The following is a 27,501-nucleotide window of genomic DNA, read 5'->3' as shown; positions in this document are numbered from 1 at the left end:
AGCCCCGCCTCTAATTGGAGGTGAATTCAGAATCCTGCAACCCTGCCTTCAGCACGCTCACGAGTCTCCTGAAGAAGCGTGTGTTTTTGACGCAGAAACCGAGCACACTCAGCACAGGACTAAAGAAGCATTACACTAAGAGTTATGGAAAACTAAACCTTCTTTAATCCAGCGCGGTGCCTGTCAACTCTATGTGTAACTCCAGCTACTCTTCCTGCGTTCAAACTACTTGAGTAAAAAGAGGGAGGAGCCGCTAAAATCAACTTCAGTTCATATATTATCATAAGAAACCAGCGCCCTGCTGCTACTACAGAGCTGCTCCTCAGAGACGAATTTGACCGATCCAGCTGTATTTGCCTACTATCAGCGGCGCGATGGGGGATTTGATCTCAACTCATCTGGACGAGGCTAAACGGGAGATTATAACAGGTAAGCGCTCTGATGGACTTGTCTGCTAACCGCGATGCTTTATTAGTTGCAAGACGTGATAGATACTCTTGGTATGCAAAATATGGTGTTGCGGCCAGTGCTTGGGTTTTGGGTGAAAGGGTTTACATTCTACCCCAAAAAGTAAACGTGGGATAATGAACTTTGTGCCGTTCCCGCACTAAAGAGAAAGTTTGTTGCGACGTGGCACAGTATTTCATGTTATTTTTATAAGTTTTAAATAACACGGTGCATAAATAATCACTGTATGATTAGTAAAAATCGAAAAAAAGATAGAAAGAGGATTAAACTCATAATGCTGCTCCATTAGGATGTACAAGATAAATGTGAGTTGCACTATTGTTGATCGAGAAGGTCCCCGGTTCGAGCCCCGGCACGGACAGGAGGCCTTTCTGTGTGCAGTCTGCATGGGTTTACGCTGGGTGCTCCGGTTTCCTCCCACAGCCCAGAGACATGCAGGTTAGGTTAATTGAACATGCTAAATTGTCCCCGGACCTGTGTGTAAAGACCAGACTTGTGTATGGATTAACTGCTTCTCGCCGTGAATATAGCCATAGATGCTGGATTGGCGTTAAGAAATAAACAAACAAACAAACAAAAACACACACTATTGTAGATATCTTAAATAAATCATGAAAAAAATCAAATGAATTGTAAATAAATTCGTGTGGGTGACCAGGTGGCCTGCATCTCTGCAGAGCTTTGTGGTCAGGTGTGGTTTGAGTAAATGCTGACATTCACTGTGGATACTATAGCAGAAGATTACCTACCAGTGCCAGAAGATAACTTTTGTATTTAGGAACAAATACAAAAGTTAAATCACAACATATAGTACATTTATGTGCAAACAAGTCATTTAACTGACTTAAATGGTCAGTTTGAATAGTTGTGGGTATTATTACCTGTGAAGTCCTATCGGCATCAAATAGCAATATGGTCAGAATAGGTTGAGATGTAATCTGTTCCATGGGCTGTTGGAGATTTTGCTTCAGCGTTCAGTATTTCAAGGCTGATTTCAGTTGTTTTGTTGTTGTTTTCAATCAAAACCATTCCATTTGTGCAACCTTATTTTATAATGCAGTAAATACAGATATTTAACGGCTACAGGTGTCTGTAGAGACACTAAACCCAAATAATACAATCCTATAATAGAATCCAGGTCTACAATAAAAAGCTATTAAATTTATTAAAAGTGAAAAAAAAATATATATATATCATCTGAGGTTTTTTTGTTGTTGTTGTTTTTGGGTGATTGTGCAATTTTGCATGAGTCTTGGTTAATTTCTGACCCTTTTAACTACTTTGTTACTTTTAAAGGGGTCATATCGTGCGAGTTCAAGTTTTCCTTTCTCTTTGGAGTGTTACAAGCGCTTGGTGCATAAAGATATGTAAAGTTGCAAAGACTAAAGTCTCAAATCTTAGAAATCATAGCACGTCAGCTGTCTTAACTGCGGCTTGTGTACTGCATCATCACTGTGTCTGTCTTTCGGGCTTGAACTGATGGTAAAACTAATGACATTATTAACTGTCTTGATATTTACTTTGAAAGCTGAAGCTCGCGATTATGGTAAGGGGAGTTACATTTCCGACGTGTGCTTGTGGTGTTCGGCCAATCACAATGCACTGGGTCAGCTGGCCAATCAGCGCAGACTGCGTTTGTCAAAGGAGGGGGCTTTGTTGAAAATGACATAGAGGACCTACAATAATGTACAGTATTTGAAAAAGAATGTGTTTTTTGAACATTAAAGCATGTCAACATATTCTGTTACACTAAATACACCAAATAATGATCTTTTAAAATAGCATCATATGACCCCTTTAACTACTGGAGAAATTTTGTATTTAAAAACCTTAACTAAACTCAAAGGATAATGTAAATCTTTTATTTGTTGATTTAGTCTGGAAACATTATCTGGCTGGGGTGTCGCTGTGGGAAAATAAAAAGCACAGTTTTTGCTGCTTATAATTTTGAATCATTGTAAGATAAAATTGATACTGAGATTGATTAGAGAAATGCAAGAAAGAACTGTTAACTTTCCATTTTCTCTCCTTTTGCACATTTTAAGAGAAAGCACATCAGATAAGGAATCTCAGGAATGCATGCAGAGCCTAACAGCATTAAGGAGGCTGCCTGGATGATCTGTCATACTCAACATTTAGATAACCTTTGTTCAGCAGGCCGTGTATGCTTACTCTCATAAGCTAATTCATAGGGGGTGTGACTGACTTAATTTTTCAGATTCTATAAAAATGTGTGGAACTGTAGTAGAATCTCTCTATATGCAGTCAGCTTGTCAGACAATATGAAACATCTACAGTGGGCTATTGTTTGTTGTTGACTGTATGACCTCACCTTTCTCTTGTCAGTAAAGAGGGAGTCCCCCAGTCTGAAAAGTGTCCAAGTAATGGCGAGTTCACGCTGCACGATTTTCAAAGACGTCGCATCACTGTTGGTTTCACACTGAACGACTATCTGGGGTAGCATTCAGTTGTTGCTGTGTTCACACTGCGCGATGGAACGATGACAGGAGGTTACACACTGCATGACTTTACAATAGGAAGAATCGCCGACAGCTCTGTCTGGTGCAGGGTTGCCAGGTTTTCGCTACAAAACCCGCCCAATTACTACTCAAAACTAGCCTGAAAATAGCCCAAATGCTTTCGAGGGGGTCCCCCAGTAAAAATCGCATTCGGGGGGGGAATCATTTTTTTTGGCGGTGTTCTCCTGGTACAATTCACATTCCAGGGCCTAAATATCACATTATTGGGGTCGCTTCAACCTGCTGACATAAAAAACAACCGGCGGCAATCGCGGATTTGCCAACACTGGTCCGCAAACTACGTTTCATATAACTCCTCCCCGAACTTCCTGCTGCCTTCCTGTAGTCTAGAATGAATGAAGTCATCTTCTCAAAATAGTGGGTGGGGAATAAAATGACCTCGGCACTTCCTGTCTCATATCTTTGAGTTTAAAATGTTTGACAGATTTAGTAGCTGCAAATGTTTATTTTACATTCTAAATTTATGGTATTTTTATGTTTGTTGAAGCATGGTTTTTGGGTCAGGTCTTCCATGCTGAAGAGATGGTGACGTTTGGGAAGTAAATGACACCCCCACACCACTGTTTTGAGTAGATGGGGGGGACGAGGGGGCTCTTGCAGGAAATGCTTTAATTTAGTGTTCATGGAAGGGTGTTTCTTGGGAAGTTGTAGAACACACAGTGGAAATTTTCTAAAAACAATCCATTCAACTTCCAATAGCGTGTATGTAGCCCCTATCATATTGCTAATGCTAACTGATCCTCTTCTCAAGTGAACAATTCTTAGTCATACACCAAACTTACTGGAATTTAAGCAAACATGGAAGTGAGTGGGAAGTTAGTCTGAAAAATCATCTGGCTGGAATGGCAGTGTCACTGTGGGGAAAACAAGAAACACAAATTTTGCTTCTTATGTTGTAGGTTTAAATGGGAATTTTCCATGATGAACATCAGGCTTGCTCAATGTTGGACTCAGCACCAATGAGGCTCTCGGGACAATTAAAACAAACGATGAACACAGCATGTTCATAAATCACATGGATGCTTCACTTACTGTATAGCAACAGATCATCAAAAACCACTGCTAAAGTATTGTGCTTGAATTTATTTTAAAAAAAATTAAAAAGGAGATGTACAGCATTGCCACTTTGTCCTTAAACAAAGCATCTAACAATTTCCAAATTCCCATTTTATCTGCACTGTTACTAATCCCTGAGAGTATTTCCATAAATTCCAGGAATTCAAAAGCTCAGTTCTCAACCAGTACTATATAATCAGGCAATATAATTGATCTAAACCGTTTGTGCGGTCAAATTCAAATTCAAAACCCATTTGTTAGAAATGTTAATGGAATGTTTTATAAACTAGATGAGGAGCACATCATGTTGAAATGCACCCGAGATGCTAATTTGGCCATGCCACGAAGAGGGGTGTGCATTAAAATTTCAATAATTCAGCAGTCTGCAATCAGCTATTCCACATATACCAAAGCAAATGTAATGCTGAGTGAAAAATATCATACATTAATGATCAAAGTTTTGGGGTTAGTAAGATATTTTTGGAAATGAAGTAAAAAATATTATACAACAAATATATTTAAAATATAACAAGAGTTCGGTTTCAAACAAATGCTGTTTTTGTCATCCGCAAAATCATTAGAATGATATCTGAAGGATCATGTGACACTGAAGTTATGTTCTGTAATTATGGCTGCTGAAAATTCTCCTTTGCCATCATAGAAATAAATGAACTTTTAAAATATATTAATAGAAAAGGGTTATTTTAAATGTTAAAATAAACTGTTATTTTTTTTCCTGACACAATAAAATACAAATTTATCAAATTTGTGGCAGGGCCAATGGAACTGTTGGTCAATTAAAAATATGTACAAACCAGGCAGCTTAGGCACAGCCCAAGCTGCCATTACTACTTGAGAAGTGTTCAAAGAAGAACATTGTGATATGTAACTATAATGCTGTCAGCATTATTTCTGTGCAATTATAGAAAATTACCCTTGGGAAGTGTGTCAACCTATCAAAATCAAGAATTCAGGTAGTACTCAGGATGATCCATGATCATGCTCTTCTTGAAGGAATCAAAGAGGACCATGATCCAAGTGTTTTGGGATTTCCTGCTGTGAGCTCAACTAGACAAGCCTGAATGACTCCAGCAGACACGCTTACTATGTTTGTATGAATGTAACAAACAAAGGAAAGATGCAGTCTTAGTCCTTACAAAGACTTTTCTGATTGCACTGTTTAAGTGTAATTGAGTTGCTCTAAGGTTATAGTTTGTTTCATTGGCTAATGAAGTGCAAGCAGTATCTTCAGCGTGAGGCTTCGGAGTCTCTCTTTGAAGTGGCTGTTAAGCGGTAATGCTAACTTGATTTGTTCTTGAGCTTGTAATGAAATTAAAAAGGAACAAGGCATGGCACCAAGTATCACATGAGACTCATTCATTGAGTGACTCATAAACAAACAGAGCACACACACACATACACAAATGCTCTCAGCCTTAGATAGATTCACATGAACATGCACATGCCCTCTATCTTGTGGTTTCGTCCCAACCCGGGGCCTAATTCATAACCATTGTTTTCATTCAACCTCTCAAAGAAATGTCTTCTGTTAGCACCCTTTTTTATTTTAAATGCATTCTGACATGTATAGTAATGTGTGAAGTATTTCCATGCATCGTATATGCTGCAAGTCTCCTATGGTCATTAACAACTTGACATTTCCAGGCCTGGAGAGATTATTTGGTCATGTTACCTTTTTCCTTCCCAGAACTTCCATAGCATATTCTTGTTGTCAGTACCAGGATCTGAGCTCCCAGATTTCCCTCTCAAGAGCTTTCACTTCGTCTGCTCTGACATGGACACATTCCAAAGAAACTTCCTTTTCCTCTTTCCCCACCCCCCTGAAGGCCAGCTGCCCCCTGTGTGGTCGGCATGATGGTATTGTAATTATCCTCACTAGTGGAACTGCTCTTTAAGTGTCTGTCTCCCAACCTCCACATTACCAAAGCAGAGCTTGGATAGATTTCTTTCCCACCTTCAGCTTCATGCACAGTACTGAGATGTTTGTTTTAGTGTCGAAATCAGTTACTAAGAAAAGCAAGCTTCGTTCGTTGGATTTGTGATGAGATGGGGATTGTGAAATTTTGTGTCTGGAATGATTTGGCATGGCAGCAGATCATTGGGTATCTGCCTAAGGGTGTTTGTAAAAGACTGATGCCTGATCGGTGTGCAAACAATGGTGCAGCAACAACTGCACCGCCCTTACAGTCAGCTCTGTTCCCACCATCACTGTCTGTACGTGTATAACTACACTACCCATAATCCTGAAATGGGCAGTATCTTTAAAGGTGCAGTATAGGTGATTGTCTTTAGAAACATTTTTTGTTATGCTGGCTGAAAGTCTCTTCACATCCCGATAGCAATCATTAAGTTAAGTTGTCTAAATGTATTTGTGTATTTATATATTCTGTGGAAGGTGTAGGACCAAGAAATGTTTGTCCAATCAAAACACTCGTTCTGACCATTTTGATTGGCTTTCCTACCTGCCTGTCAACATATGTATTTGCATACCTCTGAGCACCCGGTTCGCACAGACAGGATACGTCGTCATCAGCGCGTTCACGTACGATGTGCAGACAGAGCGATAATGGCAGGCAAACATCAACAACCTGATCTTCCTTCGTATTGTAATACTTTTACTAACTGTACTATAACGTTTTCTCACCAGTGAATGACATATGATGTATTGTAGTAATGTTGTCTCTGGTAGTCTGGTCTGTTCTCATTTATGCGTTCAGGGGGCGTGGCTTTGGACAGCGATTTGCAGGGAGGGTGGGACGTTCGCTTTCAGTGCTATCAGGCTAAAGTTAGCATTTTCCAAGATCTCCTACTGCACCTTTAATATTCAGATATATTTATATTCATATAAGTTGCTATTATAGAAATTAGTTTTTGTTTCAAAACAAAGTTTGTAGTTTTGTGATTCATCAGGTGCTAAAACAATGCAAATAAACAACACATGCAAATAATTGTTTATAGACTATATTATTTAATACATTTTAAATTGGCTACTTTCTCATTTAATCACGTATTTCCCATCGCTTCTAATATGGTACTTTTTAAAACAATGCAGATGGTCAGGTTGACCTTATTCTGAGCCTCTGTCTCCTTTTTCACATTCCCTTCTGTTAAGTGCTGGCTGCACAACTGCCTAATGGCTTTAGCAGTTCATTTAATTACATATTCTGGCTTTATGTGCCAAATATGATAGATTGAGAGTTGGTCAGGAGAAATCATAAGCAGAGCTCCACAGACTTTTAATTTCTGCAGTGTAGACCATACGCATGCAGAGAGGGAAACGTTTAGGGTGATCCTACATGTGTGCATTTGACTTGGCAGACTGAAGTATGTAAATGCTATACGTCAGGCCTGTTTATAATTTGCTTTGATGTTTGAACTTGAGCATTTAACTGTATGATCTGATTTGTTTGAGTCTCACCCTGTATGAAACTTAATTTTTATCAGTCATAGCAATCATATATAACCTTGAAATATCCCCTACTGTTATTCCAGTTGTATGTTTATTTTAGGAACTGGAGCTATTTTTAATTTGCAGGTGATTTCACTTAAAGGGTTAGTTCACCCAAAAATGAAAATTAGCCCATAAATTACTCACCCTCAAGTCATCCTAGGTGTATATGATTTTCTTCTTTCAGACGAATCCAGTCTGAGTTATTACAAATTGTCTTTGATCTTTCAAGCTGTTTAATGCCACTCAGCGGGTGTTGCATGCATCAGTCCAAAAGAAGTTAAATAAAAAGCGCCCATCCATAAAAAATTGTCTCACACGGCTCCGGGGGGTGAACAAAGCCCTCCTGTAGTGAATCTATGCATTTTTGTAAGAAAAATATCCATATTCAAAACGTAATAATCACTTTAATGTAGCTTTCGCCAACAGTCCTACACGGAAGCAGCTCCGAGCGGATGACGTATGAGGTCGGCGTTGCGCTTGTGAGTCTTGTGAAAACCAACGTTTGTTTACAGGATCAAAGGAAGCAAATTTTCCTTACTTTAGCAAAGGAAAACCAGTCTCCTCTTGGCTTATATCGAAATCCTCCGACATTCTTCTACAAATCCTTGTTTTGTACTTCTAATAAGTGACCGTTGTTTTGTTTGGATCTCTCCCCTGCGCTTCCGCGTTCGTCACTTCTGAGCGGCGCATGCGCAAAGCCAATGTCTTACATCATGCTCCTGGAGCTGCTTCCGTGTACAACAGTGAGCGCAAGCTAGATTCAAGTGATTATTACGTTTTGAATATGGATATTTTTCTTACAAAAACGCATAGATTCACTACAGGAGGCCTTTGTTCACCCCCCGGAGCCATGTGAGACCATTTTTTTATGGATGGGCGCTTTTTATTTAACTTTTTTTGGACTGCATGCATGCAACACCCACTGAGTGGCATTACACAGCTTGAAAGATCAAAGACAATTTTTTATATAACTCCGACTGGATTCGTCTGAAAGAAGAAAGTCATATACACCTAGGATGACTTGAGGGTGAGTAATTTATGGGCTAATTTTTATTTTTGGGTGAACTAACCCTTTAAGTCTAATCACAATGGACATTCAAAGGCAATTAGATAACTAAGTTTTACGTTTATCGTCTTTCTTTGATCATTACTAAGTGATTTATATTCCATTCCCCTCTCTAATTTAATGGCATCTTCGCTTTGTAAGCAAACGGACAGGAATGTTTTTGTTTTGGTTTTTTTGTTCCATTTCCCTCAGTCTTTCCAAGAGACTGAATGCCTCCAAAGTTTTACAACAAGCCCTACATAGTCATTTGGACAACATCCCGCCAGAAAGCAGTCAATAATGGAGCTGTCTTTGTTGTTGTGCCAACTGCAGCGTTGATCTGCTTATACATGCATGTGAAGGACAAAGCAGTGAAGCTCAAACATTGTAATCTCCTCTTCTGATCAGATACATGGAGCTTGGCGTGAATTGTTGTTAATGTTTAATGCCCATTGATTCATTGTACCGTAACTATCTGTTGTAGGCCTGCATTGGCATACAATATGTAAAATCTTAATGGAACTGCCTTTCACATAATAAAAAAAATAATAATATATATATATATAATATTATTATTATTATTATTTAATTGTAATTTTTTTTATTGCTGTGTTTGCATAACTTTTTATCAGTGTTTATTATTATTATTATTATACAGAATGTATAATATAGTATTTTATTTGAGTTAAGTTATTTGGCTATAGTAGTACACTTACTATGGAAACCTACCAGGAATGCATGATATGACTTGGAAGGGAATATCAGAGGTTTAGATAAAAAGGCTGGTTAAGCGATTGTCATGCTAATATATATTTCACAAGGGTTTTGATCATATTTGGTATGTGCATATTTTATACATTACCAGTTCTTCCTTTAACTGTAGGTGTATTTAAAGATATGTTTTTTTCTTTTTGGTGAAGTGTATTTTTGCGAACTAATGGACCGATTGAGATTATTGTTTGGAATATGAAAACATTCTTTTTACGTTAGACATTTATAACTTACTTTTTAATTTAAAACTTATCTATAATATAATACTGTTTGTAATGTATAATAATCATGCTGGTGGTTTGAGTTCTATGTATAATCATTAATTGTGTGTGTGTGTGTGTCTCTTAGCACGGACAGGGGAGCTGATGGGAGAGTTTGGTCGGCTATATGAGCAGCAGTATGCAGTTGCTCTCTTTAACAAGATGCGCTTTGACATTGAGGGTGGAGGAGGACCTCAGAATCAGCTCCTGCATAGGAAGGTAAAGCCCTTTTCTATTCCTCTTTTTCAGCCCTATTTGTCTCTTCTTTTTTTCTTTTTTTTTTTTTAAAGGTGCAAGTGAAACTAATTAAATCAGGGTTATTTCTCATAGGCCTGGTGGTCTGTGATGTCGAACCAGATTGGAATTGGGGAAAAAATTGCTATGTTTGAAAACGCATAGATTTGTTTATTTAGTGTTATCACAGTACAGACACACTGGGTGGGCAAAGTAAACACAAATTAAGTACTCCCAGTCTTAACATCTCTCTACATAATGTATAATTAGGTGCTGGGTCCTTACTGAAAATAGAGAGACAACTGTCTCTTTCTCACTGTCTCTCTGCTTAAACCATACCTTATTTGAACCACATTTCAATTCTTGTGTTTCTTAGGTGCCTCTAAAGAATAAGTCCATCTTCTCAGGTGCTTTGTTCCAGTATCTAGAAGAGAACAAAAAATGGAGGAATCGTTTTCTCTTTATTCCTGACTCCTACAACATCAACTTTTATGAAAACAAACAGGTAATGAGTGTAATAAAACAAAATGCAAAAAATTGGAATTGACTGATAATCGTCCATCCTAAAGGCACCATTAACCATTTGATGATTCCAGAAGTTTAAATGAATAAATAGGTTTAAATTTTTTTTTTTAAATATATATATATTTTTTAGTCATTTATTCATTTGAAATAAAACAGCTTTCTTTTATGTTTCTTTTCATTTAGGCTTATGACAGAGGGCTGCATCCTAAAGGCACCATTATCTGTGCTGGCTACAGGGTCCTGACCTCTATGGAAGAATATCTCGAGCTCCTTAACACCAGCCTACCAGGTCAGTCTGAAAGAGTGAGAGGACAATGAAAAAGAAAGATGGGAAAACCTCAGGGAGGAAGAGAGTTCTTAAGGAATTTTCCCAAAGGAAAACTATACTCTATAAAACTAAGCAAAAGTTACTGGTTACCTGGCTTTTACTAGCGTCATGTTGTCATGGCAGAGAAGTTGAAAGATTAGATAACTTTACAGTCAAGGTCAGTAAACGACTCTATCACACAAGACTCATGTGAACATGTAGAATGTTTAATTCATGTGGTTGTGACATTTAAAACCAAATATTTATTACCCGTGTACTCCCACTGTAAGTGCCTTGCTATAATAAAAAAAATTTTTTTTTGTGTGTGTTGAACTTGCAGCCTTCCTTTTAAATAAATGTAGAGTACAGTTGAGCCAGAGTCTAGATAAGAAATTATGAAATGGAATGTAAAGTGATGGGCTGTGATATTTGTATGTTGTGCAGCTGTATGACTATGGAGATCTTCTCATAAGGCCGCTTTTAATAGAATATTGAATCATGTAACATGCGTTTTGCAGGTGTAAAAGCTAAAGTTGGCAGTTCTCCATTCCTGAAATGTGCGACGCAGTTTCCCCTCATTCTCTGGCATCCTTATGCTCGTCACTACTATTTCTGTGTGGTGACGGAGAAGGAGCAGCAAAAGTGGAACGCTGTCTTTCAAGACTGTGTCAGGCACACCAACAATGGTGAGTATTAGCAAAGTTCTTTTAAGACAAGTCATGTCACTCGGCGGCCATCTTTGAAACGCCTCTTGGGCATGCAAGTGCAACTCCTATCTCTTTGAATGGGGAAACATCAAATTCTCCAAAACTGTTCACTAAGCTTACAATTAAATTTCATATTTGAAATCACAGGTGAAATCTGAAAACAACTGTGTCATAAATGTTGTTACTTTTGCTCAAATAGCATTATAAAAAGCTTATTTTTCAGGCTAGATCAGCCAGTGCACATGCGCAGTCCTAAGCGCACGTCTCAGAACGCTGACTATTTCTATAGCAACCGGGACTTCTAACAGCAGCTGCAGTGACGCTCTGACTTTACCGATTAGCGATTGGCTCTTTCATTCAGAAGGCGGGGCTTCCTGCGATTGAGCGGTCATATTGAGCATTGCATTTTTCCTCATTCAAAACTATACGAGTGACACGTCTTGGGTATTCTATAGTCTTTGGTATTAACCCTGTTCTTAAAAACAGCCGGGCTAGTGTCCACGTTCCCCTGTCTCTTTAACACCCAGACACACATTTAAGGCATGACTCGGCTTTCATTACAGTGATTGTTATTCTGTTAGATTAACTGATCTATTTCATAAATCAGCTCTTTTAGACATCACTTTATCAAAAAGGAAACTCGAGCGGAACGTTTGGCACGGTTGATGGTATTCATTTGGCCTGTTTGATAATAGAAAGAATTTTGCAGCTCAAGGCTGTAAAAAGAGTCAGATGAGATCATAGGAAAGCTGGAAATTCATTCTCTGTGTGTGAGCTCTATGACTGTTTATTCTGTAGAGCTTCTGTAACTTTATATAATTAGCAGAAATTATAGTATTTCACTATAAATGTCACTTTCTGTGTTTTGTTTATGCCCATTAAATAAAATGTGCTTTGAGCAGACCTTTATTTGTTGCATAATTCTAGTCGAAGTCAATTCCCAGGCTGGACGCATATGTGTTGCGCAAAAATCTTGGTTGTATTTCTTGACGATATGCTTGGATTTAAGTTTACAAATCTTAGTCAAGTATTTGCTCATGTAAAAATAGTTACACCATGCCTAGGGCTATCAGAAAGTTCATTGTTACTGTGAGTTTCGCTCTTTCACAGTGATGTCATTGTTAGATTATTTGATATGCTGTTTGTCAGGCCACTCAAACAAGAGTATACTTGTCTATTGAAATGTGTGTTAAGATTGTCCCAACTTATTATGGTTTTGTCACCTGTTACTATACACAGTTGAAAAATGTTAAATGTATTGTTAAAAAATTGCATTAGATTACTAGAAGTTAACTCAAAAAGAAAAAAAAAAAACTGTGCCAATGTTTTCGCCATTGTGGGACGGCACTGGTGCCTGTACAGTGTATTTTACAGTACATTGATTTATTTAAGTAATGTTAAAGGGGTCATATGCTTTGCTAAAAAGAACATTATTTGGTGTAATGAAATGTTTATGCGGTTTAAGGTTAAAAAAACACATTATTTTCCACATACTGTACATTATTGTTGCTCCTCTATGCCCCACCTTTCTGAAACGCGTCGATTTTTACAAAGCTCATCGGTCTGAAAAGCGAGGTGTGCTCTGATTGGCCAGCTATCCAGTGCATTGTGATTGGCTGAATACCTCAAGCGTGTGATGGAAATGTTACGCCCCTTACCATATTGTTTGTGATGCCCTGTCCGGCCGGAGCAACGAGTCAGAACAGCCGGCATTGTAGTCTACTCTACCAGGATCAGGAAACAGTCCTTCATAAAATGTGCTGCACACATCTGAATATTTGGGTTGAAGTGTTCTGGAACAGTGTTGTAAATGCAACTTAACCACTGATTTCTAGTCAGCGTCACACACGGCGGGCTGAGTAAACAATAAAATAAACTGTAATATACAGTAAAAGTACATATAATGGGATTGTTAAACCATTTGGAGTTTTTTACTGAATATGGTCATTTTCACTGTTTCACTGTAATTCTTAGTTTTTACTTCCACAAACAATAAAAAAGTAGTTTACCGTAAAAGTACATATAATTTGATTGTTAAACCATTTGGAGTTTTTTGCTGAATATGGTATTTAAAGTTGGCTGTTTTTTACTGTAGCATTCAGTCTAATTATACTTAAGGTATTGTACTGTAGTTGTTGGGTGTGAGGTGGATCTCTATGTCTCATAGACATCTTATGATGGCTTCCACAGCTGTTTTCTCTCCGCTGTAGTCCAGATTCCAGAGTGGTCACAGCTGGGGCTGTCAACCCATAATTCAGTTTGGATGGGAGGCTGCCAAGAGGGAATGCACACTTGTGGCGAGGGCAGTAATGTCCCCTGGGGTATTAAGGCGGCCATCTGAAAACGTGTGTGTGTGTGTGTGTGTGAGCCAAATCCCTGCTGCGTGTAGTATGTTCTGAATGCAAGCATATTTGCAGAGCCTTTTTCCCAAATAAGGGATGGTTCAGTTCTGGTTAAGTTCTTTGCTATTCATTAGTCTGTTTAAGATGTTCCGTGACATATTTAAAATACGTTAGACTGTCGTTTTCCATTCTCACTGTTTAATAAGAAGATTAGATGTTAGTGGAGACTGCACTTCTAGAGAGGTGACCGTGACCATTTTGACATTACAAAGAAAAAAAAAAAATTTTCTCTCTGTTTATCACAGACACTAATAGGAGTGGATAGGTGATGGGTGAAGCATGCAGTAAACTGTAGTGCTTAATTTCTGGAATTTATCTAAACGCCGTGCTCAGTTCAGTATCTGTACTGATTGCTTTTAACAGCAGAACAAACACTCTTTGTAGTGTTATGTAACTTTGGTCTGATTCATTGGTTGAAAAGATGTTGTTTCTGTGAGTATGTACCTGGTCACCATGGCAGTTTAAGGCAAGCGCTGCAGAAGGAGTGTAGGTTTAAGTAATTCGTAAATGGCTGTTATTCATAATTTGACCACTGATGTGATTACCCTTCCCTTTAACCTGTCAAAATCACACGTTCATTATGTAAGTACTGTTATTATGTTAAGTACTGTACTGGTACGGAGTCATAATTTTGTGAGCTTGTGAATAGCAGTGTTTCCTGCAACACTTTTAGCATTGCTGCTGTTAAATCTACTTCTCCACACCAAAAATAATCTTATTAAATCCAAGTTGTGTAAATAAGTTTGCAGTTCAAATTTAATGTGAAAAGCTGATGACAAGAAGTCATGTCTTTGATTCACAACTCGCAACAAAAATTTAATTTGAGCCAGTTCTTTTTAGTAAATCAGAAACACAAAATTCAGCCAGTGTGGTCTGATTCATGGACAAATGACTCTGAGCCAGTTCTTTTAATGGTTCAAAACTCATTAGTTACTGGTTTCATCTGAAAAATCCACCGAATGAATTTACTTACTGAACTTATTAATATCAGTGATTTCTGTCGCAAAGTAAAGTAGATTTGATGTTGAGTATTTAAAGCCTAAATCAGTACTGATTAAGCATATGACACCATGATGTAAAATATATACATTTAAAAATGTATTAGATTTTAATAGACATTACATGTGAAATATAATATAATGGTTTAAAACAAATTTGTGTAAACAAAATAATTTCCTAGTCAAACCAGGATACTTTTTATTTTTAACCTGACCATCAATATAATATTTAAATGTAGTTAAGTGGACGTATTACGGAGCCCCTAAAGGGACATGGTGGTGAAAAAAAAATCTCTTGCGTTCTCTCGCAAAACGTTTGCATTCACCCGAGAAACTTTGAGTTCGGACAAACACTTCCTGTTTACTTTACAGCTTGTAAGTTAGTGGTTCATACAGCTCATATGTTCACAATGGAGCAGTTAATAGAGTTTTATTTTAAACTTAAGACTCAAGTTCAAATACAGTCAGCTTTGCTTATAGTTGTACATTCCAATATCGACGGGGGAAAAAAATCATAATGAACAAAAATGTGCCACACTGGAGTGGATCACGCTGTAAGGCACAGACTATAATACAGACTATTTAAATTGACTGTGTAACATTTTATCTGTATTGATGATTCTATGTTTTATTTTAATAATGAACAGGCCGTGCTGTTTGCAATGAATATATGCGCATGAGGCTCTCAGAGCAGCTGTAGATGACATTCGTGTTCATATCATCATATAGTGAGATGGCAGAAGCTGAAAACACCGCGAGCATCATCCGCACTTTAGTATGTGTAGTGTGCACAAAACAGTGCGCCGCGCCATCTGCCATTCATTCATTCATTGCGGAAATCATGGCGCCTTATGCGTAATATCAAATTCTTCCGCAGATTTATAGTATTACTATAGCACTTCACCTGAGCATTGCGAATCACGCGTATGGCCATGATAAGCGCTGAATGAATGACAGGCTTTCTGTTGTAACATCGCGCAAGGTAAATAAGGGTGACATCTAGTAGAGAAGACTAATGATAAGATTCACGTTAATCAGATCTTGTTTTAAATGTGTGCTGAAATAAATCCCAGAAAAGATCGATTCGCGGCTTTTGAGAATCGATAACAAATCGACGTCATTTAAAAAAATTATTAATCGAAAAATCTATCATTTTTTTTGCCCAGCCCTAAATGCCAGTGTCTGTTTCTATAAATTGGGGCAGTTCCAACTTTGCAAGGACAGTCTGGCGCTTCTGACTCGCAGCCTGTAAGTACGTTTTTTATATTTAAAGAATTTGCCACTGACGATTCAAACGCGAGTTTTGAGCAGTGTAGAGTAGTGCTTGTTGTTTGTTGTTTCTCCGATCACAAATGCAGACATGGTTTTGTGTTTACGCAGCGCAATACGCAATGCATAAAAAGACTGTGTAAGTCATTATAATCAGTAATTATGTCCCCACTGGGTGCAACAAATGCCTAATTTGTAATGGGTTTTATTGGTTTTGTCTGGTCACGCCGAGACACAGGACATCACAGTATGTTAAGGGGCGTAACATTTCCGTCACACGCTTGAGGTATTCAGCCAATCGCAACGCACTGGATAGCTGGCCAATCAGAGCACACCTCGCTTTTCAGATCGATGAGCTTTGTAAAAATCAACGTGTTTCAGAAAGGCGGGGCATAGAGAAGCAACAATGATGTACATTATGTGGAAAGTAATGTTTTTTTTTAACCTTAAACCACATAAACGCATTGCATTACACCAAATACACAAAATAATTTTTAGCAACGTCGTATGACCCCTTTAAGCGTTTTAGAATGTCCCAAAACTGTGCCTTGATAAGCATGCACTGACTATTTCGTCCAAGTTCAAAATAAAACTCTATGAACCGCTCCATTGTGAACGTATGGAGCTGTATGAACCACTACAATCTGTAAAGTAAACAGGAAGTGTTTGTCCGAACTCAACTGGTTTTGCGAGAGAATGCAAAAGTTTTGTGAAGGAACGCAAGTATCTTTGCGAGGGAATGCAAAGTTTCTCGAGGGACCGCAAAAGTTTTGCGAGAGAACGCAAAAAATCTGAAAAAATATTTTTTCCTCCCACCCCAGATTTTTTCACTCACTCTAATTTTTTCCCCACCACCATGTCCCTTTAGGGCTCCGTAGCTAATGTCTCTTTCTTTATTTGATATTATATGACTCTAACAGAAGTTTTTTTTTATTTCTTGGGCACTGTGAATTTATTTGTCACAACATCTGCTGAGAATTAAAGCATCTAAATTGAAAACATAAGCCAGGCACATGTCTTCGATATGGTTGTGGGTGAGCATTGTGTCAGAACTGTGTTGGTTCAAATTCCACTTCTCCATAAAGAGCTAAATGGGATGTGTAACTTAATATATTATATTGCCTATAACAGCTCATCGGTGTCCTAAAACGTGTCAGGACATTAGGAACATGCAGTGATCCAATAGGTTGGTGTTATTCTGTGACTGGATGCCCAGAGGAGTAAACCCAAGCGTGCATGAACAGAGTAAGATCAGGGCTGGATCCTGACAAGTCGCAGCATGTTTTTGGAAGTCCATCATTTACATGTACAGTGTTTAAAACCACTTAATTATAAAGCTGTTGGAGAAACCATTTCTACTGTACTATACTAGATGTTGCATTAAGTATCCTGGCTTGTTGAGTTCTGCAGGCTCGTGCTGTCATGAGCAATCTGTTTGTACTGGTGGCCCAGTAAAGTCTGGAATGCAATGGCAATTTAACCATGCTGTCCGTTGTTTTGTTCGTCTGATTTTCCCTGTGTGATTTTTGGCTTGGGCGAGAGAGGCTTTAAAAGGAATAGTTCACCCAAAAATTTAAGTTTGCTTGAATTAATTTACTCACCATCGGGCCATCCATGATGTAGATGAGTTTGTTTCTTTTTTTTTGGAATCGATCTAGAGAAATGTAGCATTACATCTCTTCATTGGATTCTCTGGACTTCTGCAGTGAATGGGTGCCGTCAGAATGAGAGCTGATTAAAGACAACTAATTCACATGATTAAGTCCATCAGTTAATGTCTTATGGAGTGAAAACTTTGTGTTTGTAAAAAGAAAATACGGTTACACTTTACTTGAAGGGGTGTGCATAAGACTGACATGACACCTTCATAATCATGGCATGACACCTTCATAATCATGACATGACACATGTCATGAATATGAAGGTTTTGTATGCATGTTTATGACAACTGTCATTAAGTGTCATTCGCTCAGTTATGTAATTTTTAATGCAAAGATGACATTGTTTGAGATGTCTTTGTTATGGGCTATGGTTAGGGGTAAGGGTAGGGGTAGGGTTAGGTTAGGGTTAGGTCAAATAATGTCATATTTGCATTAAAAATGACATAACTGAGCGAATGACACTTAATGACAGTTGTCATAAACATGCATAAAACCTCCTTCATATTCATGACATGTGTCATGTCATGATTATGAAGGTGTCATGTCAGTCTTATGCACACCCCTTCAAGTAAAGTGTTACCGAAAATACATTATTAAGATGTTTTTAACTTCAAACCTTTGCTTCAGACTAAAATGCTTTCTCTATCTCATCTGAAATCATTACAGATCAAGCACATTTTTACAAGCAAAATCAGTTCTAAACAAACATGTCAGTGGATTTGAATGTGACAGCACAACAGGGGAGGGACTTTTTTACTGGAGGAAATGTTATGAATTTTGGCCAGAAGTGACCGTTTAAAGTCAAAATGCCTTGATGGATTTGTTTCTTACAAACGTGCAACTTTTCTAGATGTTAATTGATGGACTGAAGTCTGCTTGTGGATAGTTGTGATGTTTTTATTAGCTGTTTTGACGGCACCCATTTACTACAGAGAAAACATAGATGAGCTAGTGATGTAATGCTAAATTTCTCCAAATAATTTATGTCTTGGATTGCCTGAGGTTGGATACATTTTCAGCAAGTTTTCTTTTTTCTTTTATTCTTTTCATGTCTAAAAAGGAGCAAAACAGCTTCTGCGAATGTCACAAACCTTACTTAATTCTGTTATTTATGGTCATGAGATGGCCTACACAAAGTTGCTAGACTGTGTCTCAACAAGTCCTACAGAGATTTATTATGTATATGGTGCATGTCAGCCTTGGGAGAAGGTTTTATTAGGCAGCTGAACAGGTTTACAGGCATGTTAATGAATTAAGTCCAGCTGGTTTGAAACCTCTCCAGTGTCCAGACACAAAGTTGCTCTTTGAAAGCCTATTGAATATCATTTTAAAGGCCTTAGATTGACAACCTGACAAAAGCTACACAAATATGCGTAAACGGTCAGAATAATTTGAATTCCTCCTGTACAATGAGTATTTATGCACAGTTACATTACGACTAAAAGGGATAAAAATGTGATGCCTCAAAGCTTGAACTTAGCCTAGTGTTTTCCAACCTATGTCTCATGTTGTGCAAGGTATTTATCAGCTCATTAGTGTCATAGGGTTATTAGGGTGTGTAAAGAGGATTCTTTTTCTTAACCAAAGATCTTCATTTTTCTCTCATTGTACTTTTATCATCTGGTGTTTTTGGACTGACTTAAGATCAGTTGTTTTTACGGTGACCGCGCCAGAATAAGCGACCCGTTACGCTTGGTCTCTAGTTTTTGCATAACACTTCTCTGGTTATCCCCAGATGTTCATAAATCAGCTTTTTCTTTCCTTTTATTTCTGTGCCAGAATAAGTGACGCATAATATATGTTCGCTTGTTTTTGTTAACACCTCACCAGTTCTTCTTTTGTGTTCATGAATATACATTATTTTACATTTATTTTATTATTTTACTTGACTTTTACTTTATTTGACTATGCCTGAATGAACGACCCATAACTCTTGTTTTCGCATAACACTCTCTGGTTCTCTCTGCACGTGTTCATAAACATGCTTGCCCATGTGTGCATGCACTCACAAAAGCGTCAAGCTGTGCTGATGTGGAGTGCTGGACTTCCTGCCTGTTCTTCTCCAGCCCCCCACACCCAGCCTGCTCAAACTTCCTCTCTTTGTAAGTGTTCAAGCACTCGTGCACACATGCTGTATGTACAGGAGGCTTTTACAAGAAGTGTGTCATCATAACTGACATATAGATATGAAACCGATTGTCAGAGCACTGAACTCGAGATAGGTTGTGTTCGATTCACACATCAGATACATCATTTCTCTAAGACTCGTCAGTATACTGTGGTAACTATGGCATTGTTTAGGGAAATACCATGGTAACTGATGAGGCAATGCTTCTTGTTTACCACGGTGACCAAAGCAAATTGAAGTCTGGCTGTGGTTTGATGGGGAAATATGATTGTGAGATGTGCCTGTGGGTGTATGTATATATAAAGATATCCTCTCTTTCATTTTTTGTCACTTGGTCTTTTCACTTCTCTAAATCAAGAGGAACTGTGCCATGTTATGATGTCATTAGAAATTAATAACTAATGGCGTTTGATTCTTGATAATTTGTTAAAAATAAAAAGGTTTGTTACTTGCTTGCATATGTTGAATATGATGATGATGATGATGATAAAGTTCTGTTCTCCTGCTCAGGACTGCCTGAGGAATGTAAAGTTCAGACCCCCGCGTTCACCGATGCAGTGCGACTCTATCGACAGGCCCATGGTCACTATGGAACCTGGGAGATGATGTGTGGGACGCCTCCACAGGTAAAACACACATACTTTTATGCATCCTGGGAAGCTCTTGTTAGATTCTTTTTGTTAGGTTCTTAAGCACTTTTGAGGTTATCAAAATAAAAGTAATGTTTTTAGAAGAAATGCATTTATTACAATATTTAAAATTATTAAAATATAAATAAATATATAAAACATACACTTTATTTATTTATTAATTAATTTATGTATTTATTTATTTATTTTCTTCACAAATAAATGCAGATTTTTACCAAGCCTTTTAGGGCACATGTTAAGCAATGCTCAAAAAACAATTCAGTTTATAGAAAACTCCTGTGATAACTGTTTGCATCTCAAGTGACCCTACATACGATAAATATACAGCAAATCTTTTTTTTTTTTAAAGGCACTGCGTAGGAAGGTGAAAGGAAATCACACAGTAATTGTTTGGATTATAATAGAATACAGATGAAGGTCAGAGTTAAATTTGATTCACAGGAAGTGACCCGTTTCAAATCATCTGTAGAAAAAGTGTCCCTGTAGAAAAGTTGTTGTGGGTGTCGGAGAAAGAGAGGATGGTATTCCTGGTAGGGTAGGGGTTTATAGGTATCCATCAGCTGTACTCCATAAAATATTGCTCAGTCATTGCAAATAAAATAGGTAGATTATGCTGGATTACCATTCATACAACTATAATATAGTGGAATCTGACCTTGATTTACAGGGAAATCTTTTGTCATTGTGAAGTGGAAATCTGTAACAATTTAATCATTTATACTATGGTTATACTGTGGCTAATTAACCAGCTTTACCAGATAATCTGATAAAGAAGTATTTTGGAAGTATAAAGTAAAAACATGTGGTCCTCCTGCCAGTATCACAGTAGTATTATTTTCCTTCTTAGCTGAGTTCTTTAATGCCATTGTTTTCTCTCTGGAATGAGTGAAACAAATACAAAGAGAGACATCATGTGAAAGTCATAGGAGTGTGTCCTCCTGTAACTTGTGACTTTAAAACCATGTTCGCAGTATTTCTAGTTGAATGATAGAGGTTAAGCCTACACAAGTTCATTTTTCTTAATTTTTAAAGTCCTGTAGGTTTTGGAAGGATGTCACATTAACTAGTTTAATGATATATGATCAGTGTCCAAACCAGTCTGGCAATAGTAAAATTGTAATGTGCTCAAGGCAAGCCAGGTTTCCTGTTATATCTTAAATAAATACCCTCCGGGTCTATATGATCCGGATATGTCATTAAAACACATGCAGTGTTTTAGAACTTTGATTTTTCAGAATTGATGTTGATTATAATAAAGGCACATGTTAAAGTGGAGTTTTTTTTATCGTCACACACACATTCAGTTTTATGATTGTCTTCCCAGATCCTTGCCAATCTTGTCATGGAGACCCTCCTCCCTGAGATGAGAGACCTCATTGCCCCCAAACTGAAGGGCAAGATGCATGAGAGACAGAGGAATTGGATACTGGTATGTCACAAATTTTTGATTTACTAGCATTGAATCTGCCTTGTTTGTTTACTATTTTATTTTACAACAGATTATAATATGTGGGTCCGAGCTTTACTATACAGCTGTAGCTGTAACCCAAAAGCGTTTCTAAAATAACCTGGATGTATTACAGTGGCTTCCGTTTCATTTTTGGCCAGATATCAGATGCAGTGTACGGGCTGGTTCAGAGCCAGACACAGGCGCAGTATGAAGCAGTAGTGCAGAGCTGTGAAGCAGGTCGCCCCCCACTGGAAACCACCATCCGCACTGACATGGACCAGATCATCACTTCCAAAGAACATGTGACCAGCAAAATAAGAAGTAACTTTAACTGCCAATTTGTTCCTTCATTTAAAAGTGGCACAGGTGTCAAGTAGCTTATCTGGAATTAAAACGGCCAAACATTTATCTGAGGAAACCTGACATTGGATCATATCATGTTTCTGGTGATCCACTTCCAAGGAAGATTGTTTACAAGGAATTATGAAAGAAGGCAGATGACAGATGTCACATTTTGACAGCTTACCTTAAGTGATATTGATGAATGAGAATGCCGTGATTTCAGAGGTGCTCACATGACACATGTTTTGCTGCTTATCCTTCCTGTCAATATTAATTGTTTCTCCTAATTTTTAGGTTATCATTTAGCACTAACATATTATGGCAAAGATTTAACCCTTTAAGAGCACAATGTCTTAAAGTGGCTGTGCACATGCAATGATGTCAGATTTTTTAAAACATAATATAACATTTATTCTATATTTATTAAGTTTTATGCTGTACTTCAGTCGCACTATAATGTTGTGATCCTTAAAATCACTTTAACCCATTTACTTCTTTAATCTATCAATTTGTATTTTTTTGTTTGTTTCTTTTTAACAAAGTAGTTTTAAGTGTGTAGTAATTATAATACTATATCATCCATAACATGAAAATAAATATTGGCTTATTGCCAGAATTTTAATATCAGTACATCCCTAGCATTTTGTCATTATACAACTGAATGCATTTTTCTTTTTGTCTGTAGCACTTGTGCTGCCCAAGGCAGAGAAGCTTCTGAAGGTGAGTATCCAGCCATACATCAGCTCAATCCTGGACGCGCTGATGGAGCCCACCAGCAGAGGCTTCTTTGAGGTGCGAGACTTGTTCTTCAGAGAGCTGGTAGACATGAGCAAGAACCTCCTCAATGACGGCAACAAGGAAAAACTTGGAGAGGTAACAGTCCCCCTCATGACATCTTGTTACACTTTCATTGCTAATAGGCTGCTTGAGCCATGACTTTGGTATAGACTTAAAACCCTTTTGCCTTTGGTGTCCAGCACATGGAGAAGATCTCCATGCTAGCCTTCCATCCTGTAAAGATGCAGAGCTGCTATGAGAAGGTGGAGACTCTGAGTTTAGAGGGTCTTCAGCAGCGCTTTGACGTTTCCAGCCCCTCCGTGTTTGTCCAAAGAGCCCAAATCCTAATGCGAGAGGTCAGTCATCTTTGAACCAAAAACAACAGCAAACTCTGAAGAATTTGTATTTTAAACAAAAACCAGAGTACTGGCAAGTACTCTAAAACAGTACAAAGTACAAATATGTACCACACTTCTGAGCTACTTTTTTTAAGTTTGTGATCAAGATGGTTCGTTAAACTGCAGCTGGTTTGAAGAAGTATACAAATGTCTCTGTTAACAGGGTATTGCACTTTTGTGGGCAAAACAAGCGGTTTGTGTTTGTCTATATGCCACTTAGGGTTTGGTTTGTGGTTTTGGGGTGTATGAAACTGTATGCCCTGAGGAGGTATGTGCTTTTGTGGTAGAGATGTTAAACCTAATTTTGGTCACTTAAATTACATAGCTACAGTTTTAAGACTAGCATATGATTGCTGATTGTGAGCCCAAGAAAGAAATAAGGTGTGTCTTTTATATAAAGTGCTAATCATGCTTTAGCACTTTATATAAAATAAATTTTTCTAACAGAGACAGATTTTCAAAGCACAGGGAGTGGAGAAGCATGACTGAACTTGCATTGTGAATTATCAAAATAATGTTGCTTCCACTAGGTCCTACCCTTTTTGTGTGATGAAATATGCCCCCTTGTGGCAAGAATTATTCAAAGTTGTGGACACAGTCGTCTATTCCTTTTCCATGAATCCTGTCCCACTTGGCCAAAAGCTAACCCTAAAAAAAAACTAGCGTTGACTCCTCCAGCCTGCACATTGAGGCAAAAATCTGGGCAAAAGTTATGTAGTGTATTCTTGCCTTAAGGATATCATCTGTTTCATGCAGCAAATGGATGATGCGGTGTACACATTTGAGCAGCTCCTGCACCAGAGTTTGGAGGGCCAGGAACAGGAGGATTTCTGTAAAACCATCCAGCGCTGCCAGGATCGTGTCATCAAGGTGAAACAGAACGTCCATCTGCTCTATCATATAATATCTTTTTGAACCAGTAGGTTCTTGTTTAATATTTATAAAATGTGTACTGTTTTTCAAACTTTGATGTCCAGAAATTTGACTACGACAGCAGCACAGTTCGTAAGAAGTTCTTCAGAGAGGCTCTTCTGCAGATTTTCATCCCTTACATGCTGAAACAGCTCTCCCCATCATGCTCTGCTGTAAGTCTTGACTCTGGTAAAGCAATAATGCATTATCCAATCTAAAACTACTCTGAAAATATTTGTTATTATATTGTTTTTGCAGGAACTCCCTCATTTCCAGGAGCTCATTTTTGAGGATTTCTCTCGTTTCATTCTGGTGGAAAACATATCTGAGGAGGTGGTGCTGCACACCGTCATGAAAGATATAATGATGGGTAAGACTTCTTTACAAACCAAGAAGATGAAAATATTTAAAGTTGTGATTTATTGGAAGTAGTGATCAAATTGTGTATTGTGATGTACATCCAAGTAAAACAAAGATTATCGGAAAAGAAAAAATGTTGGAAGTGTACTTGGTTCCATCCTTTGGTCTGAATAGGAGCTTATGGTTGATTTTCCTAAAAAAATTATGTATTAATAAAAGTAAACTCAAGTTGCTTCTGTCCAGAAAACATTAATTTGGAAATATTAGTTATAATATAAAAGTTATTCATCACATTCTTAAAAGCACTTTTACTTTTAAGTATGAGTTATCAAAATACACAAGGCATGTGGTAGATTGTGTACAACAGGTTTTTCAGCAAAATTCTCACAAGCTTTTACAAAATACCTTCATACTAACAGTGTGCCCTTATCAACTTTCCTTCAATGTTCCAGCTGTGAAGGAAGCAGCTGTCCAGAGGAGACACAACCTGTATCGAGACAGCATCGTTTTGACCAACAGCGACCCTAACCTTCACCTGCTGGGGGAGAATCCTCCCATCGACTGGGCTGAGGAATATGGAGGAGGCCAAGAGGAGATGGATGGAGAGAACACAGGAGATCCGGAGGTTCAAAAACGGCGCAGGATGAAGCAGGTGGTCTCCATGATCCAGATAGAAGGCAATGCCCCTGTGCTGCCCAATGAATCATGCCTGGAAGTGCCCGCTGCAGACAATATTCCAGAAGAGGAGACGGCGGTACGTTCAGACACCTCATTATCCCAAAAGTCAGAGAAGCAAGTGCCCAATGGAACCAAAGAGGATGTGAACAAAAATGCGGTTGATGACAAACCACCAACAAACAGAAGTATACTAAAAGAGGAAGAAAGCACAGAAGAAAGTTCACTACAGGGCACAGACAGCACGTCAGCCATAGACTGTGCCATACAAGAAATCGAGAAAGCAGTACAGGAAGAGGAACATGAAGTCAGGACACAGAAAACTGCAGAGTCGTCATCCTCAAAAGAGGAAACTGCAGCCGAGGAGGTAAAAGCCATCTCAAATTGTGAAGAAGGGGCGCGACTGAACCCAGCAGACACAAACAAAGATACAATTTCAAGCACAGAGAAGCCTTCGGATTCGCCGGTAAGGGAAGTGGAAGCAGTGACACCATCAGACCAGCAGGAAAATCACATTATGGCGAGCACTCAAGACTCCCACACGGAGAATCCCATCGCTCCATCACAGCACGACGACAGAGGATTCCAGTCACCCACTAATGAAGCAGCAGAGGAGGAGCATAAGGCGGGAAAGGAGGAATGCAATGACTCTGAAACCGGAGAGGACGCTGGGAAGGGAGAAAGTATGGATCACCAGTGAAATATCTCATGAACTGTGTTCACTTACTGTGTGTTTATGCCTGTAAACAGTGAGTAAATGCATCACCCACTGCTCTAAAATGACTTTTGACTGAGTGACGGGAGCTTTTTTTGTGGCGTTTTTGCCCGTAAAACACTTTTCTCACTACTCTGACTGTATAGACATTATTGTCTATATCTTTTTGCATGCACACTCTCGCACTTTTTATTGCACTTAAAAAAAAAAACACTCTTAGTTAGAGCTGGGCTCGAATATGAACACATCCTAGGTCAAAATGTCTTCACCTTTCTGTTCACGATATCTTTATTATCACCTTTATTAGAGATCTCCATTCCTAGTTTAGTGTCATTTAATTTGTGCGTGGTGCAGAAGAATGATGTCTTTGCGTTGGAAACCAGTCACATTTTGCCTCGTGATGATAGTATGTGGTGCCTTATTTAAATCTGCATGTCGTATCTGATGCTTATTGTTAATGATACAGTACTTCCTTGCCAGAATTCACACTTAAGACACTGAATTTTGTTTAACTTTTTAATAGAGGTTTGTTTTATGCATCAGTGATATGGTGAATCAAAGCATCTTTTTGACAAGGAAGTCTGTTGAGTTCCCTGCACAGGAGACATTTAGCTAGTGAACTAATACTTCCTGGAATGCCAAACAAGCTGCATCTAGTGAAAGCTTGTTTAAGACTGGAGTGTTGCTTGCATTGCTGCAGCTGGTTGAGTAAGCATTATTTTCTTAAACACTGCCGTCACTTGTTGTGATTACGGAATTGACTTGCATAGATTTTTCGTTGACCAGGTCAAACAAGTGTAACTGACTGCAAGCCATTTTCATATGGTGCTTTTTCCCTCCTTATTCAGTGTTCAATCTGTGGATTTTTTTTTATTGCATTTGGTAATTGCATTATGATATCAGTATCTTCTGGGATGCACATGCACTGTATGGTTTAGTTAATGCAGAGGATACTGCTCTATCGGTTGTGGGTCCTAGTGGAAATAAGTGTCATCTTATGATGCTTTGATTTAAGTGCAGGTGGCTTTTGTAAAGGGGAATCCAGCAGATGAGAGTCATTCAATTGGTATTCGTATTAATACAGCGCCACTGCTCAAATTGAAATTACAAGCAAATTATCAATGTGTAAAATGTTATCAATAGAGTCTAACTCGTGTATATGACCACAACAGCTTCCTAATTTCTTCTATTCTGACTTTTTAAAAGTAGTTTTATCAATGAAATGACAACGACTTCAACTTTTAATTAACGTAATTGGATATTTTTATTTATTAGTTACAGCACTTGGTACTATACATTAATCTTTTTAATTGTATCCTGCCCAAATCCTTTTGTGTTATTATTGTATTATGTTTTGGAACAATAAATCAATATCACTG

The 27,501-nt window shown here is 38.1% G+C and overlaps 1 protein-coding gene across 1 annotated transcript; it reads left to right on the top strand.

Moving 5' to 3' along the window:
* niban2b (niban apoptosis regulator 2b) lies at nt 1–26,362 on the top strand. Its single transcript, XM_016244354.1, has 14 exons — nt 1–429; nt 9,701–9,831; nt 10,223–10,351; nt 10,555–10,660; nt 11,197–11,364; nt 20,354–20,469; nt 21,818–21,922; nt 22,102–22,264; nt 22,971–23,158; nt 23,263–23,418; nt 24,217–24,330; nt 24,438–24,545; nt 24,631–24,742; nt 25,185–26,362. The coding sequence occupies exons 1-14, from the start codon at nt 375–377 to the stop codon at nt 26,105–26,107; spliced, it is 2,574 nt and encodes an 857-aa protein (XP_016099840.1). The 5' UTR covers nt 1–374; the 3' UTR covers nt 26,108–26,362.
* The last annotated feature ends 1,139 nt before the right edge of the window (nt 26,363–27,501 follow it).

This window comes from Sinocyclocheilus grahami, unplaced genomic scaffold (assembly GCF_001515645.1).
Source record: "Sinocyclocheilus grahami isolate Dianchi unplaced genomic scaffold, SAMN03320097.WGS_v1.1 scaffold715.1, whole genome shotgun sequence".
Classification (NCBI taxonomy): Eukaryota; Metazoa; Chordata; class Actinopteri; order Cypriniformes; family Cyprinidae; genus Sinocyclocheilus; species Sinocyclocheilus grahami.
This window is presented reverse-complemented; position numbering and strand designations above follow the sequence as displayed.

Coding starts and splice junctions, on each gene's coding strand:
- niban2b (XM_016244354.1), top strand. CDS start 375: ATGGGGGATTTGATCTCAACTCATCTGGACGAGGCTAAACGGGAGATT. Junction 21,923..22,101: donor GACAGAGGAATTGGATACTG/GTATGTCACAAA, acceptor ATTTTTGGCCAG/ATATCAGATGCAGTGTACGG. Junction 24,546..24,630: donor TCTCCCCATCATGCTCTGCT/GTAAGTCTTGAC, acceptor TTGTTTTTGCAG/GAACTCCCTCATTTCCAGGA.